Consider the following 16,722-nt stretch of genomic DNA (forward strand, 5'->3'; position numbering starts at 1 on the left):
ATTAAATAATTGGCATGTCAGAACACACTTCGAACTTGAACTAGCGTACTTTCAAATAGGAGCTGTTCGTATTACAGTACTATTGGCTCGTTTACAAGGTTAAGAAAATAATATTTCCACGTATTTTCCATCATCCGCTCGACAATGATCTTTGTCTCAAGACTATTTCAAGTTCTATTCTACATTATACGTAAAATTAGCTTATTATTTTTCGCACGTGCGAATGGTCAATGACTCCTAACCACCATGAGCATTGACCAATGCCACCACGGAATTAGTCAACACATAACCATTGAGTAAAAAGTTAGTGTTTGCGTTGTTTGAGACTTATTAGCTTTGCTGTGGTTTTTTCTACCCAATGGAGCTCAATAGTATGCCCAGCGGCGGTAGATTCGATTACATAAACACCGAAGGACCGAAGGGAACTGCCGTGTAGTAAACACACTTTTCAAAAAGCTGATGTCGAATTATTGAAGGTAAAGTGTGAAATACCAGTCTGCTATTGACCCAAAGATATATCATCCTTTGTTGCAACACGATTTCTTTTCTTCATAATGCTGTCACTCTTTGAACCCTAAGGCCTCCAAAATAGCAACTTAAGAAAGGGTTTTTGTCCAATCATGCCAAAATGATCAAAAACTAGCAGTCAAAATACAAGGGCAAACAATTATCCATCCGTTCTCGTCTTGCCTTCTACTCGATTGCGCTTCGCTTTGCTCTGTTTTAAATATGCTAGGATAATTACCTGATTTTGTACTATCAACCTCCCGCACTATAAGTCCAAAATAGAACGTTTCATCCACCCCACTCCATAGTCTATGGTCAAGTTCGGCCATGTCAGGGGTCCAGCCGAGTTTTTCCAATCGAACAATAGAGTGCCCAGCAATGAGATCGCCGTCTCTGGTCTCTCCAAAACTTATTGCTGCACTGACATGGTAATACTCAATTTTTTGCACGGGGTACGATTCTGGGAACGAAGAATCAGGTACTGTCCACGATGTGTAATCTTTGGGCAGAATACTCGTGTGGGTTTTCATTAACACCTTCAACCAAAGTGACATTGAAGTTTCTTCATAGACCGGATCATCGGAGGACGGAGTTCTGTTTAAAATGCCGCTCTCAACCTTCAAAGCCCAGTATACCTCTCTCCAGTAGACGCTAGGATCCACGCCCATCGTCACACGGCCCACGTTACTGGCTTCTTTGGTGGTCTTGTCTAGTTCGAAGTATTGGTATACAATTCCAAAAGCTATCAACCGAAATAGTGGCTCAAGGAAAGTTCTCTTTGCCTTTATAACGTGATCCCACCCCAATGGAGGCCAACACTGAGTCGTAAAATAATCGGAAGATCGGGATTTCTTGTATAATTTCTCAAAATCTGATAGAAAATAAGGATCTCGCATGGTAATGTGCTGGAAAAGCGAGCAGATTCTTACGCTTCTCCAGTCTGGGACATATGACGGAGTTGAGGTGTCACCCAGAGCATGAGTAAGGCTACCAAATGATAAAAGGTGGTGAAGTAGGTCAGTCGAATACCCTGCCTCAATAGCCTGTCGTGCCAGACGACAATATGTGTTGGCCCAGTTGTCATTCTAATTGATGAGCGACTGTATTGGCTCTTTTTTAGTTGACTGAGAACCTGTATTGGGCTGATGTTGGTCTTCAACAAGGCTAATGAGTGCGAAGATCCGGTGGTGAGGACTGAAACAATCGCTAGTATGGAAATCCCACAGCAGGGTTATAATTTTGGTAGCATGTGAACGGAGATGCGGAACGATGTTGATGGCATAATACTTGTCATCATCCAAATATTGATTCTCGAGTAATGGCTTTATCTTCAGCAAGCCATCAGTAAACCATTGCCACGAGATTCCGAAGCGCCCACAATGGACAACACTATCGTGCCCGAGCGCTACCTCCTGGATGATCCATCTTCGTCGAAACCATGGCCGAGAAATGATGCCTCCGATTATTTCCGCCCAAAATTCGCTCTTGAATATCTCATTAGACAACTGAAGCACTGAATTGGACAGCGTTTCAGAGTTCCGCATTCCTGCCGATCGCTTCAGAAAAACGAAGCACAAGGGTATTTGATGTTCTGTTGTTGCTGTCCCCAGTCAAACGAGCACTCTTCGAGCTTGTCGATAAATATCCCCCATCAACGCCACTTGTAAAGAATTCTCCACGTTGTCATTCTGATTTAGAAAAATTGCATCGACCCAGAGATAGCGGACAAAGGTTGCCTCACGGAAGTATCGTAAGAAAGAATCCACATTCTGGGTAATCTGCAAAAGTGTGCCTCCTCCTTCACATAATATTGTATGTGAGAGCTCCTGGCTGCCCCAGGTATAGGAAACTGCTTCATAGTGTTCGGCGCCATCAAAACCAAGTAGAAGTTGATGTCGATCTCGGTGTATGATTTCACAGCTGAGAGGCTCGCCGAACTTTGTTGCTGGCTGAAGGACCAATATGCGAACGGTTTCCGGGCTTTCAAGAGCCTTGTACTCTTAGGCTGCAGCAGTCATGCTGATCGGGACTACCAAAGTCGTCAAAGATGGACAAACTTGAGTAGATCGAACAATTTGCGGCTGTGATAATCTAAATCAGGCTCTCCGGAGTTGTCACGGGAAACATGCAAGCTGACAAAGATTTATTCTATAAATGTCTTGTGTTGATCGTTGATGTCGGATCACGATTTTCCGATCATCTTAAAACGTACCTTATTGAAAGGAAAATAATTTTTGTTTCGTCGTAGCATTCAACGAAAGTAAATTGAGCAAATATTAACAAACAATAACCTTCAGACGAGAGAATGCGAAGGCTCTTTCCCGTACCTCGGTTTCATGTTAGAGACGACTCCTGATCTAGAACTTTTCTCTGCATCAATTTGTCAATGTTATACATTAATCGATTTGATGAAAATTCTTCACAATTATGTGCTAGGGAATAACCTGTCATCGAGGAAAGATAGAGAGCGAACCTATACATTAGTAGTATATAGTCAGGCCCTCTTCTCCCCCCTCTCACGAATATCGGGCGAGATTTCTCTTTCTTTAGTCTCAATTCCACCGGTCGATAGTCTTTTCTAGAGAGTGGCATAATGCGTGCCCGACAGAGACAGCGGAATGCTCCAACTGTTGGAGGCCATATTTATTGACTCATCGTCCCGTTCAAAGATACGGCAGTAACTGCTTCTTGCCGGGTAGTTGTTTGGCAGGTTTCCTTTTATCCATCTAGCCAGGCGGGCATACGTTCAATCCTGCATTGTATCACACCAAAACGATATTCGTTGTTGACAACCCCATCTCCGTGGCTTCTCCGTCCATCAGGCCCTCTATCTTGCAGACTCCCACTAAATGGTACCGACGCGGGTGGCCTGCCATTCCAGCAAGTGGTCGAATTACAAATGGATAACGTTCTCCAAATGCAATCGCAATGATATCTCCGCACTGCGACCGTTCGGGAGTGAATCCCAGTCTACCACTGGATGTCAAGCACATTCGCCTGGAAATCGTGAGTATACGAAGAGTGAAACTTTTAGCTTTATCGACATTAAAACCGGGAATCTCTCTTCTGGACGTCCTTGTGCGTTCGTTCCAGCCAGGAGTCGCGCTGCAGTATTGCTCCCAATATCCCTCAAAGTTGTCAATTGTATCTTTGCCCTCTTGTGAGCAGGGCGAGAAGCCACACAACGCCTTCCAGAAAGACTCGTCATTCTCTCCCCTCTTCCAAAAGTCACGGGTGGTTTGCAGATACCAGTGCCAAAAGCTGAGGGTCGGAAAGGTGGAGTCTTCGTAGAGAGGTCCAATACGGGACACTGCGTCGATCAAAAGTCCTTTGATTTGTAAAGTGTTATCAGTACCAAACAATAATTGTAGCTTTGAAGACCCGCTGGCACTGCGGTTGTTATCCAGTTGAAGGGGTCTTTGCTGCGGAGCGACTGAGAAATCTGGCGTCCAAGAGGGGAGTTGATTGAGGGCCCTATACCATCCAATACCCGCCAGATCCATTATTAAAGTCAATGTATTCTCAGTACTAGATATCTCCTTAGTGGCTTCCGTGTAAACCTCTTCAACGTGTATTGAATAGTTTGGCTCCATGGTCAATCTCTGGTCGGCATTCACAAGTCCCAGAATGCCGAAAATCTTATCCCTTGGATCGGTGGCTTTCTGATTGCCGTAATTGTACAAGGTAATACCGGCCTTACGCGTGATGCCCTGAGCCAAATCTTTCCTCGTTATTGAAGTGGTGCGCAAAGTCTGCCAGCCCGGCCCAACATAGGACCGGGTTGCTGTCTGAATTGCGGCAAGTTCTTCGTGACTCATTATACATCGGTAGAGGTCATGTTGATTGACCCCATCGGCAAAGGAGGTGGCGACATCCCATTGACATGAACGTGATCCAGCGAGCATCTCAGCATGTCTGGACAGGACCACTTCCTGAATGATCCACAGCCTGCTAAACCATGGTCTCCAGAATAGCTTTCCGAGCGCTTGCCACTGCATAGATCCCGGTTCAGTCACCTGCGATTCTTGAAGTATTGCCTCTGAGCGAGGGGGTCGATCAGTCGCCAACAATGGTTGAACCGCCTTGATGAGCTCGAAGGCCATATCACTGTTCTCTGCTTCTTCTCCTAGCCATATGACAACTAGCTGAGCATTGGAGTAGACCTCCTTCATCAGCTTAACCTGATGACCTCTTTCCTGTATATTATTTTGATCGATACAGATGGCGTCAATCCACAAGCGGGAATTTGAGTATCCCAATTCTATTGCCCGGCGCAGAAATTGATGAAGTGATTCCGTGACGCCAAATAAACTTCCGGCCAAGAGAATTCGAAAAGTCGGAGTAGGATCTCCCCAACAATAGGAGAGAGCTATGAAGTCTGGGTTCTTGTCGAGATGAGCTACCTCATAAGACACAGTGAGATATGGAAATTCTCCTTGCTCTAGCCTTAAGAGCCGGATCTCGCGAGGCTGGAGAGGTGTATAATCGAATGGCGGCAGAGATAGGGCTGGGATCAAAGGGACTTCCATACCTGCAATTGTTGGGTCGATGATAATTCCCTAGTGTAGTACGGTTCTTTTAGAGCGCTGGAGCTTCGGAGGCTACTGTATAGCGTATTACGGTCGGGAGTTCATTGACTTGATTGGCTGGATCCCACCCCACTTGTGCTAAATAGGTTTAGCTAGTTACGTGTTAAGGCCCGACGGCACTTGCCCTCTACTTACTAAGCCTTATCCCTTTCCTTAGCGACAATCATCTATATTACTACATCAGCAAGAATATTTACGACGGCGCAATTTGGGTAATGCGCATACCGTCATGGGCACGATCATTGATCTTGCAAGTTCTGAAAGTCACTCCGGCATCATGAAAAAGCAATAAGCAAGGAGAAGCAAGGAGACGACGATACCTGGAGAATTGTTTTCCCTTGTATTTTCACTGACGATTGATCGGTCTGATGGTATTGCCTATCACTCCCTTCAAGTTGCATGCTCAAGGTCTTGACATAAGCAGTTGGTAGCACTATAAAGAGAGCCATTCCTGTACAATATAGCAAGCTCTGCACTTATGTGAATAATCAAAAGCGTACATTAATAGCTATAATGCCCTATGCTCTGTCACTTTACGATTGATACCCCCGAGCTGAACATAATTTAGAGAGCACGAAACAATCTGGTCGCTCTTTATTGAGTTCAATGCTAACGTAGGGATGTATCTCTTTACATAGGAAAAATGATCATGTTTTTTTATTGAACATTTATTAATTTCACGTGAAATAGCCTTCGAGTTCTTGGAACAATATGAGATTGTAAAGCAGCTAATATATTACATTTCTGATGATTGAGTGGAGATATCTATCTTTTACGAAATAAACAAATAAAGCAAGAACACTAGAAGAGATAGCCCTAAGAATGTTACCGTACGTAGTACTCTTGCCCAATTTCAGATGAGCTTTCAATACACAAGACGAAACCAGATGGTCCGAGGGCAAAATGTTGAGCATTGTACCATTTCGTAGGACAAAATATGAATTAACGCAAGTTACCTTTGCATCTAAGATTGAGTCTGTTCTCGTGATTGAAAGGATTTATATCTTCAACTCAGCTCGGAATCCCTGGACGTAAATGATCCACGCTTGGTGCAAAATCTTTGGCGCCGAAGCACTTTTCTTTTCAATGAAGCCGAGCCAATGATGTTTGGGAGTCTTTTGCCTGTGTGGAGTTCGACGAGCACTGTTTTTTTAATATGTTATATTTTGAGAAAAAAGGAACTTTATATCGAAACAAATCTAAGGAACACATGGACATGACCCTTAACAATGTTTCTAGAAAATCGAGATGCTCAAATCCTCATCCCTACACGGATCATCATATAGCACCTTATGAGCTGGAACCTTATTGTCACGCGTCGGAAAGACATACCATCCAGCTGCTTGATCTTTATTGCTTGTTAGATGTCCAACGTCGCTCTCGCTGGGCATATCGGTGGCAAGTAGTAGACCGCCCTGCCCCCAAAGATGTGACTCTGATTCGAATGTGTGAAGGATACCGTGGACGTCCCAGAGAGAACGATGATATATCTAGAATAGTTTAAGCCTTTAGAAGAAAATAAACATAATTTAGTAGTACATATTGGACAACTGGCGGGTTGTGCGCCTGGACAGAATAGTTTTCAGGCAGGTAGGCGTAAGTCCCATTTGCAAGATCGCCAAGTCCAACTCCCATGGCAGCAGGAATCTTTGACCCCGTGGAAACATAAATCAAATTGGAAAACGGCCAGCATTGTAGAAGCGACTCTTTATCGGGGGTTGCGATTGCAGTGAGGTTAAAGTGTTGTTTTAGTTGTCTCGGTTCCGTCAAAGCGGTTACTTCTCTCGCGAGGCCAAGAAACGAGAGGAAAATAGCGACACATGACCAAAGTGCAATTTAGTGAATTAACGAGTTCGCATAGTGTACGACGAGCTGTAGCCTTAACTCTTACAATCACTGTATGACATAAGAACGACATTGTACGAGGATGTGTTGGCCCGCATTCGGGTTGCACTGTGTACGACATTTGAAGAATTGAGTCTTGCCTCAAATTGCAACATGCCCCCCTACGCGAAACAATGCCTCGATACAGGATACAAGGATTCTACTGAGACTTCTTACAAACTTATATTAATCATGAATTTACATCCAATCCCTTTAACTGCTGCCGCTAGCACCCACAAACACTACGAGTACATGCCGCTGGAAACAACAGATACCGTGCGCATACTTGTGCTAAGACCTTCAGCTACTTTTGGCGATCCAATCTACTGCAATATTATACACCGACGCCGGCATCATCTTATTCTCAACTCTACAGGAGGCGAACATTACGAAGCCGTTTCTTACACTTGGGGCAATGGAGGCTTCACATATACATTGTTTTGTAATACCGGTGCTAGTATATTAGCAATTACTGAGAATCTAGATTCGCTTCTACGATATTTTCGTAAACAGAAGTCTGTTCGTTACCTTTGGATTGATGTAATTTGCCTTAACCAGGATGACGACATCGAGAAGTCTATCCAAGTAGGACTCATGGGGGAAATATACCAACAGGCTCGTCGAGTGTGTATATGGTTGGGCCAACCCTTTTCTGAGTTCGAAGTTTCCTTCTGCTTTGGCTTTCTAAAAAGGGTTGCAGCATTGAAAAAGCGTCAGGTCACGGCAGAGGTGGTTCGAGAAATATCGAAGGAAGTGTTCGACACCGACGACTGGCTAGAAAGAATATCGAAGCTTCTCTCGCGAGAATGGTTCCACCGAAGGTGGATAATACAAGAGGCTGCTCTTGGGCACGACACGATCGTTTACTGCGGACTTTGTCGTATATCGTGGCAATGGTTCGCGGATGGGTTATTGAAGCTGAAGTGTCGATTCGAAGAACTACACACCGGGCAACTTTCGAAACCACTACATGCTCTCAGAAACGTTATTAATTTATACTCAAATGCCGATAACATGCTCAGGTTGCTGTGGGATTTCCATTCAACTGAATGTCGCGATGAGCAAGATCGTATCTTTGCGCTTACAAGTCTAGCCGAAGACATCCAACAAACCAGCCATGAGGGCAATCAACGAACACTTGCGTTAATTTATAGCAAGGACTGGGTCGCTATTTATATTCGTTTCGCACAAAACTGTATTGAGATTGGGGAAGCTGACGAACTTCTTCGTCATCTTTTTGCGCTCGGAAGCCTTTCCAAATCTCAAAATGACATGTCAATCCCGTCATATGTACCGGACTGGAGCAAGAGGCGTGAAGAATCATCTTTCGATTACATACCTGCGAATCTGAAAGTTTACTACTCGCGGCTACAAGGACTTCCTAACTTTGACGATATCACCCAGGGGGCAGATCAGTACTTCGTGGTAGGAGCAACGTCAGTATCGTGGCCGCCACGAGATTTCTTTGTGCAAAAACACCACTTAATCCGTCATGAGATATGCCGTCTACTAGCGTACAGTGTTTTGGACGGGTTTCTGTCGCCGAAAGGATTAGTACGCGAGGAAATGAGTAATGCTCTTTGTGATTCAGAGAAAAATTTGAAAAGCGCATGGATTGAACTTTCAGAGCAGATACTCAACAAGAGCGGCTTGGTAACTTCCGATAATCCACATTACCATAACACTCTTTTTCTCTGGCTCCGCAATGTTATGAATAACTATACACTTTTTACAAACAACTTGTGTTTGCCCAATATGGCAGAAAAAGACCCCAGTTCGAAGTTATATATGGCAATTGGTAAAGAGAACGTTGAGGCAGGCGATATATGCGTGAAAATATGCACGGTCGAACGCTTCAGACAAGTTGGTTCAACACGCTCAAGTGACGAAAGCGTTTTTTTCAGTCCTTGGCTGGGGATAGTAGTAAGGAAAAACGAAACCGAGTTAGGACGAAATCTGGAAAATACGCGCATGGATTCTGAGGAATCTCACGGTGTTTCAGAAAACTGGAGAATCATCACTCCATGTGTTATTCTGACCAGCCTTCTTCGGTGGAGATCGCATCTCCCATGCGAGGAAGACAAGAAAAACAAAGGGTAAATAAAACAGAGATAGTTTAAAGCAGGGTTCGTCTACAAAATTATGTGAAGAATTATCGAAGAAAACATTTCGAGTTAGTGAAGTAAATATAATTCGTACAAAAATTAAAATAAATCTAAATCTAAAGTAAAACGTGTAGACGCTAACGCTTCGCAAAAGAATATTTATACTAGTTTATCTTCTTTTACAAATAAGACAGAAATGTGTAGGTAGTTACTTTAATATATTTAAACTATATATTTAACGATTTATAATAGTAGTTTTAAGTATAAGCTTAATTGTTTTACTTATTCTATAATAATAACGAAATTAGTATTATACTCTTACATGTAGTACTAATATTTACTATCTTTCTAATCTGAAAGACTATTAGAAAGTATGCGATCTATATTATCTTTAAGTGTTATTCTTTAAATCTATTACTTAGAAACTTTTAAAGACTTATTAATAAATCTTTAGTGCTAATAATATTATCTACTATATTACTATCAGAGAAAAACTTGATTTTTTGTCGCTTCCGGTAGTATAAACTTTTAAGTCCGACTAAGAGATTACTTTTAATATTAAGAATAAACAATAAAATAAATACTACGACCGCTGTTAACTAAAGCGCTAGTAAAAACGTAGACAATGTAAAATCTTCAATAATTTAAAACCCATATACTAGATTCTAGATGTACAAGAGAACTTTAACAATAATAATAAAGGTGAGGGCATGAAGATATAGTAGAATGGCTGTCTATGATTCATGATCTACCCCAAAAAAAAAGATTGAATCATTATTCACTCCGTATTGTCTTTTTCTCCAATTCATCTGGCTCCATGCCTACGACATCAATCTACGAAGAATTTTCCCATCTTGAACCTCGAGAATACCAAGCTTATAGCTCTCAACTTGCATTCCCATTCCCTTTCCTGTTCAATCTCAACATCTACCGTCTATTGTCGTATTCGTCGAAATAAATGCATTCGGTAATCTCCATCCAAACCTCACCATTACTCGGCAAAATGTCAACTTTTACGGAATCAAAACACCCAGATTGTCTCGACAAGGAAGCGATTATCAACAAGGAAGAGGAGTTATTCTCCGCAAAGTTGCTTGCGCAAACTACTGCTTGGGATGAAGAATTCAAAGAAATGGATGATGCACAGGATTAAGTCGCGCGATGTGAGCAGATGCAAGAAGAGTTGCAGCTTGGTCACCTTTACAAAGCAGATCCAGAGGTTGGGATCGACTTGTTGAAGCTAATGGAAAGTTGCTACGCCCTTGACGAAACAATCTGCGTAAAATCGCAGCAAGAAAAAATGTTGGTGATTGGCTGGAAAGATATGTCTCCATCTGAATATCTTCTCTCCCCAGTGATAGAGCAGAAATGGAAGCAGAAAATTGGTTCGTTCAAACATTAAGTCCTAAAATGAGAGAGAATTATTCACTAAGTGAAAATAGAAGGCGCGAAAAATGGAGATACTACCTGGGTTGATAGCTCACAGAGACTGAAACGATATTTCGAAAATTTCCAATCAACGATGAAGAGAAAGCCAGAAGAGCGCTTGAAATATAATTGGATCCTCGATTTTGTTCAAGTAGGAATGAAGTGGAGATGCGAGTTAGTTGGAATAAAAGAAAAGCTTTAGGTTACCTGATATATTATAGAAGTTTAGGTATCTACAACTACTTATAATAAAGATATAATAGAGAGTTTTACAGATATAAGACACTAAAAACAATTTAAAAGGCGACGGTAAAGAACCCGAAATTACTAAAGACAATAGCGAGAAAGTGTAACGTTAATAAAACGAGCGTCTAATTAGTAAGCTCTAATATATTAAATAATTAATTAGAGGATTCAAAAATAGTGGCATCTCATTAGGCAATTAAACAAATGGTGATTATTTCAGAACTGTTATATCCAGGATTGAATAAGTAGACACCCTAACATTTTTCTTGGTATTCGGGCAGGGAGTGAATTGGAAGATAAACTGGACTTGCTTTCGCCGACGCTTGTGCTGCTAGTACTGCCTCCTTTGCTGACATCGATAAAACCACTGCCCTTAGGAAAATTGCGATCAACCCAAGTCATCGTATTGTGTCCATCAAAGTTGATGTTGTCGACGAGACACGCGTTGTGGAGACGGCCCAAAAGTTACTAATGCAATTTGAACGTATCAGTGTATACAGCACCGGGATGAGTGTCGAATTGGACATCATCCCCTCCCATTATATATTTCAATATCGTGATCCAAGCACCAGTCTAATTCTGAAAGCTCATCACAGATTACTGTGGACTCGAAGAATCGATTAAATTGGCATCTACCGCCGAATTCGACAAGCTGATGAACCTCCACGTTAGGGGCTTGATGGTCTGTTTTCAAGATACATCTCAAGCAATGGCGATACAAAAGTCAGCCGTATCACTACTCGGATTAGCAAAAGAGAAGTAGGACGAGGCTCTATTGTGAATGTCGCATCTTGCTTCTCCTATATCGCTGGCAGATGAATGCTTCATTACGTGGCTGCAAGTAAGCAGTCATGAAATTCTCACTGCACATTGAAACCTACACAGTTTCGGCCTCACAAATGGCCACCTGCGCACGGCAGCAAGTAATTACGTACCTCATTCTCACTGCTAGGGGTGATACTGAGCACAGGCTGCCAGTCCGTTAATAATATTACCTCCTCAATCTGCTTCGGCTTGCCTTGTTCGGGCATGAACGAAGCCAAGGAAGGTGATGATTATCATCATACAGGTTAAGTAATCATATGCTTTTCACAGCTTGCTGCCTCAGACTTTTTCCAACATATCATTATTGTTTCACCTTTTCACTCAACCTTCAATGCGTAAGCTTATCCCTTCCTTGTCTACCTCGCAGTCTATTCGCGTGAACAGAGTATTCGAAAGTCTATATAAACTAATTCACAAACATGTTATGATCGTAAACCATCATATCACTACGACTTAAGGATACTTAAAATACAACAATACTTGTTTCGACAGTGAGATGAATGAACTCATATTTTGACATTTGCATAATTCTTAGCTCAATACATCATCAGAGTTTGGGAGTAAAGACGGCCCAGAAACAGCGATACTAAAGTCTCTTAAGAGTTTCCTCACCACAAGTGATGTTCTGGTAAAAAATCGGAAAAAAGAGATGCGCTTTGACGGTATTAGGCTAGGAGAGTGTTCTTGAGAAACTCTGTCTGCTCTATCAATAACCGTTCGAGATTTGGTCCAGAGTAAGCATCAAAATGTCCCCCCTTAAGTATAACCAACTTTTTGGGTTCCAGTGCACTGGCGAATGCCTTCAATGTACAATCGGTAGGGGTCAGAGTATCTCTCTCGGCTACCGACATCCACAAAGGGGTAGGAGAGACATACTCGATCACGTTTGCAGGGATGTATGTTCGCATTACTTCCATAGAACGTGCTGTGACTTTGTTCTCGAGGTGTGGCAGGTCTTTCAGCCAAGTGTCGTAGAATGCATGACCATCAGGAAGGGGAATTGCAGATTGCGCCAGGGGATTTGGATCGATGAGTGGAATCATGATTCCGGGTTGGCCAGCAGCTCTTGCTTGACGGTCTGCTTCGAAGGCTACATGATTAAAAGTTAGTACTATGCTCGTATCTAACCAGTAGCGGGTAAATTACCTGCTTCTAAGCCGCCCATGAAGTCTGCCCGTATCAACCTTCTGACAGTTTCCCAACCGTGCATGAAAGGAACCTGCGAGATGACAGCCTTGACACGTCTATCACCCGCCGCCACCGTTATGGCATGTCCTCCGCTGAACGATGAGCCCCAGATGCCAATCCTGGTAGAATCAACTTCAGATAGGCTTTGCGCATATGTGATGGCATCTGAGAAATCCGAGACTTGGTCGTAAGGAATGGCTTCATTGCGTGGCTGGCCTTCCCCGGCGTCACTTGCACCGTATCCACGGTTGTCATAGACAAGAACAGCGAGTTTGAGGTTGGATACGAAGTGATCTGCAATAGTTGGAAGTGTCATTTCCTTGACGGCCCCGAAGCCATGTACCATGACGAGGCAGGGTAATTCCTCGGACCTGAAACACAACAGTGAATTAGGGTTGGAAGAACAGAAGGATTCGAAATAACTCACGGGGATACGCCATCGGGTGTGTAAAGCCAACCTCGAAGGGTAATACCAACCCCATTCTTGAATTCAATATCTCTTCGAGGCATGTTAAGAGGTGTTCTTGGAAAATTTGGGGTCAGACTTTCGCAATTGATCGTGATTTGCGTTCAATAATCGTAACGAAAATGTTATGAATACAAAGAAAGAGATCTCTCAACAAGTGACCGCCTTCGTATCTTGAATCAAGATATTAAAATAAATATGAGGACTCACGCAAATCAATATCTTGTGTTTGGGTGCGAGATTTTGAAGAGCTTAGGAATGATCACAGATAAGTAATGAAGAAGGAAGCAATGAGGGCGTACATGATTGGAGTTGTATGCAGTTGGCGTTGTCTGCAGTTGGTATTGTATGCACTTGGCGTCGTTCGCATCTGCATAATCCTTACATTCCACAACTTTGTATATGACCCAGCAAGGCAGAACAAAGTGATGACATCGAGAGGATCTGGAATTATGAGGAACTCCTTTCAATACATTTCGAGTAGCCAGTCCCTGCCATTGTTATTCAAGAGTCTTCATCTTTTGTAACTCCCTTAAATAGACGTATGAAGTCAGCAAATCATCAGACACTTCACACTTCACATTAGCTGCAGTCATCCTGCAGTGAGATTGATTTACGTACTCAGTTGCTGCTTTAAAAACTACAGTCTGTATGCTTTGCAGCCTAAAACTGCGTACCATGCCAATCTGCAGTTGGAATCACCTAATATTTCAAATGTTCATGCCTGAGCATAATTAATTTCGCCGCCCCTATTGTAACCCACTTCGTTGCAACTTACTTCAATAGAAGAAAATAATCTCGGCCCTCTGTTAAATTTGGTTTCAATATCAAATGAACTTGCACTTTGTAGTTAAGAAACAGTGTCATGTGTATACACCTATTTCTAAAATATTGAAGTCGACTTCAAAATCGCTATAGTAGAGGCTGTCTTTTTCCGATTCAATATTTTAAAAGTAGGGATGTTAATAACACAATAAGTTCCTCTTATTCTCAAGTTAAAAGTAAAACAGCTACATTTGTTGATTATTCAATTACATGTATTCAACTATAAAGAAAGGATATCATCACGCCTCGAACACCCATTTAGTTGCTAGTCGTACTTTCTTACTCTCTTTTTGAGACGTTTTCCTTTTCATTGATGTTTCCTTTAAACTCTCAGCTTCTCATTTCAGAAGGGTTTTTATTTGCCAAATCACAAATCAAATAACCCAGAAAGCCCCGTTTTCCCCTTGGAACAATATCCACAACCTTCGCAGAACCCGACTCTCTCCTCGATACATTCTTTACACGCCCTTCAAGTGACGTATCCACCTATCTCTCTAATCTGTAGATACTAAATTCGAAAATCTGCCCTGTGTATACCGAAACTTCACATGAAGTCATAACCGTCACGTGCCACTCCCTTTTACTATTATCCCCCTAAAAAAAATGGAATTTTTCCAACGGCTCAAAAAGTCAATTACGCACTAACCACATTTTTACCCCCATGATGGCTTTAGAACCACCCCATACATTCCCTGCCCCACTAACCTCACTATCTAACCCACACCACTCTCCTTGGCACACCCCCTAATTACGCACACCACTAGAATATATCATCATAATGTAGATGTAGAAGAAATATAGCATATAGAAGCAAGATGAATTTATGAGTTTGGTATATAGTCGCCGACGACCGACCATCTTCTTCCTCCTCCTTGTCCAAACTGTACATACAACTGGCATCTCTGATTACTTTGAGAACGTGGAGAATTTTGTGTCGCGAGTTGAAAAAGTACATTGACTTTTGATTTACGGATAGAGGCGGATGCTAATCAACTATTCAGAACCCAGAAAATCCAACCATAACACAACCTACCAGAAGGCTCCTTCACAAACAACCTATCCCACCGTTCGTCATCCCTCCCCTCCCCATCCCCCTCCCCAAAAAATCTAACACCCTTCCCAGCACCACCACCCAAACACCACACAAAATGAAGTACCCCCAAATGGAAGTCTTCATCTACGGCATGTTCGTCTTCGGAGCTGCCATCGTCGTCGCCTTATTCGTGGGCCTCCTGGTTTTGATCGCGAGGTTTAGCCTTTGTGCTTGTTGGCCGGTGAGGGAGAGGGATGAGGAGGTGGGGAGGGGAGGGGCGTGAGTGGGTAGGGATGGGGGGGTAGGAGGGTAGGATGGGATAAGAGGGGTAAGAGGGGTATGGGTGATAGGAGGAAAAGGGGAGGATGACGAGGATTTTAGGGAGGGAAAGTAAGGCGTTTATATGTCATGAAATGAAAACTTTTTAATTGACAAAACATACTTATTCCTAGACATTTCAAAAAAAAGGGTCTCTATCACTTCAAATACCCTTCTCATTACATCATCTCTAATACAATAATCCCCGCGTGTTGAGAGATTTATCTCACACTATTGTTACACAGCTTATATCTACTCTTAACTTCCTCTTTACTTCCTTAATTCCCTCTGTATCTCAAAATCTCCATACAACCTTCGTCGATAGACACCTCATCTCGTCTTTATACTACAAAAATTCTTAATCCCGTAACATCCACTCAATCTCTAATACGTCTTTCTATTTCGATATAATTTCCCTAAACTCTCTACTCATTTCCCCTCGTTTTAATACAACCTCATTCTTATTTCCTCCAAAACTTCCCCAGCTTTGCAAATTTACCTAACTTTACACTTCTACTCTAAATTTTATACGTAACTGATTATTCCCTACAACCCCTTCAACTTTCTCCACAAAAGGTCTCATTCAACCGAAACTCGCGATTCTTTCACGGTCAAGTGGTTGTTTGTACACAATACCTAGAAACAGCAAATATCACCCATTTGCCGGCCATCCGACCCAACTACTATCAATCATTTCACACAGCCGTCTCATCCGAATGGCATCCATCGTAATTCAATACTCCTTCCACTCTCCGACACTATCAATCATCCAAGATGAACTTCACACAGATTCTCGGCACTTCCAGCTTCCGTCACAACAGATCAATGACTTCACAATACTATCTCTCTCATGTTTCTGAAAGGACAACAATCACATGACACAAACGTGAACCCTCAAGTCACCAAGATCCGACTTTCTATAATCACATAACTCACATCCTCTACATTTTCATCCCCTTTGCATCATAACTTACTCGTATCACCAAACTTACCCGTATCATCATCAATCACTTCAATCAACCCATCACTCAGCACCCTTTTCTAAAAATTATTGCATTACTCCATTTTATCTCTCACCCTTCACCCCTCACCACCCACAATCAGCAACCAGCAAGCAAGCAGCACCATCACAAAGCCAAATGCAACCTCCCAGCTCAGCGACCTAAAAGCCCAGCTGGCCACCCACTGCCCTGCCTAACATTATCCCTCCAAAATTTTAAAACGCAAATCATAAAACTCAAACAAACAAACAAACAAACGTAAGAACAAACTGCCCAACCGCAAAAGAAATCAGCCAAGAGCAATAGC

General features: G+C 42.5%; 4 protein-coding genes across 4 annotated transcripts; 1 reads left to right on the top strand and 3 right to left on the bottom strand.

Annotated features, from left to right (window-relative positions):
- Positions 1-632: 632 nt before the first annotated feature.
- GLAREA_12170 (uncharacterized protein) lies at positions 633-1,403 on the bottom strand (the record flags this gene model as incomplete). The annotated part of the gene is made up of 1 exon (XM_008082952.1): positions 633-1,403. The coding sequence occupies one exon, from the start codon at positions 1,401-1,403 to the stop codon at positions 633-635; it is 771 nt and encodes a 256-aa protein (XP_008081143.1).
- A 1,866-nt stretch (positions 1,404-3,269) lies between these two features.
- On the bottom strand, positions 3,270-5,036 carry GLAREA_12171 (uncharacterized protein; the record flags this gene model as incomplete). Its single annotated transcript, XM_008082953.1, has 1 exon — positions 3,270-5,036. The coding sequence occupies one exon, from the start codon at positions 5,034-5,036 to the stop codon at positions 3,270-3,272; it is 1,767 nt and encodes a 588-aa protein (XP_008081144.1).
- A 2,058-nt stretch (positions 5,037-7,094) lies between these two features.
- Positions 7,095-9,080, top strand: GLAREA_12172 (uncharacterized protein; the record flags this gene model as incomplete). The annotated part of the gene is made up of 1 exon (XM_008082954.1): positions 7,095-9,080. The coding sequence occupies one exon, from the start codon at positions 7,095-7,097 to the stop codon at positions 9,078-9,080; it is 1,986 nt and encodes a 661-aa protein (XP_008081145.1).
- Positions 9,081-12,249: 3,169 nt separating this feature from the next.
- GLAREA_12173 (alpha/beta-Hydrolase) lies at positions 12,250-13,282 on the bottom strand (the record flags this gene model as incomplete). The annotated part of the gene is made up of 3 exons (XM_008082955.1): positions 12,250-12,674; positions 12,731-13,143; positions 13,200-13,282. The coding sequence occupies 3 exons, from the start codon at positions 13,280-13,282 to the stop codon at positions 12,250-12,252; spliced, it is 921 nt and encodes a 306-aa protein (XP_008081146.1).
- Positions 13,283-16,722: the final 3,440 nt, after the last annotated feature.

The sequence above is a fragment of the Glarea lozoyensis genome (genome assembly GCF_000409485.1).
Source record: "Glarea lozoyensis ATCC 20868 chromosome Unknown GLAREA17, whole genome shotgun sequence".
NCBI lineage: Eukaryota > Fungi > Ascomycota > Leotiomycetes > Helotiales > Helotiaceae > Glarea > Glarea lozoyensis.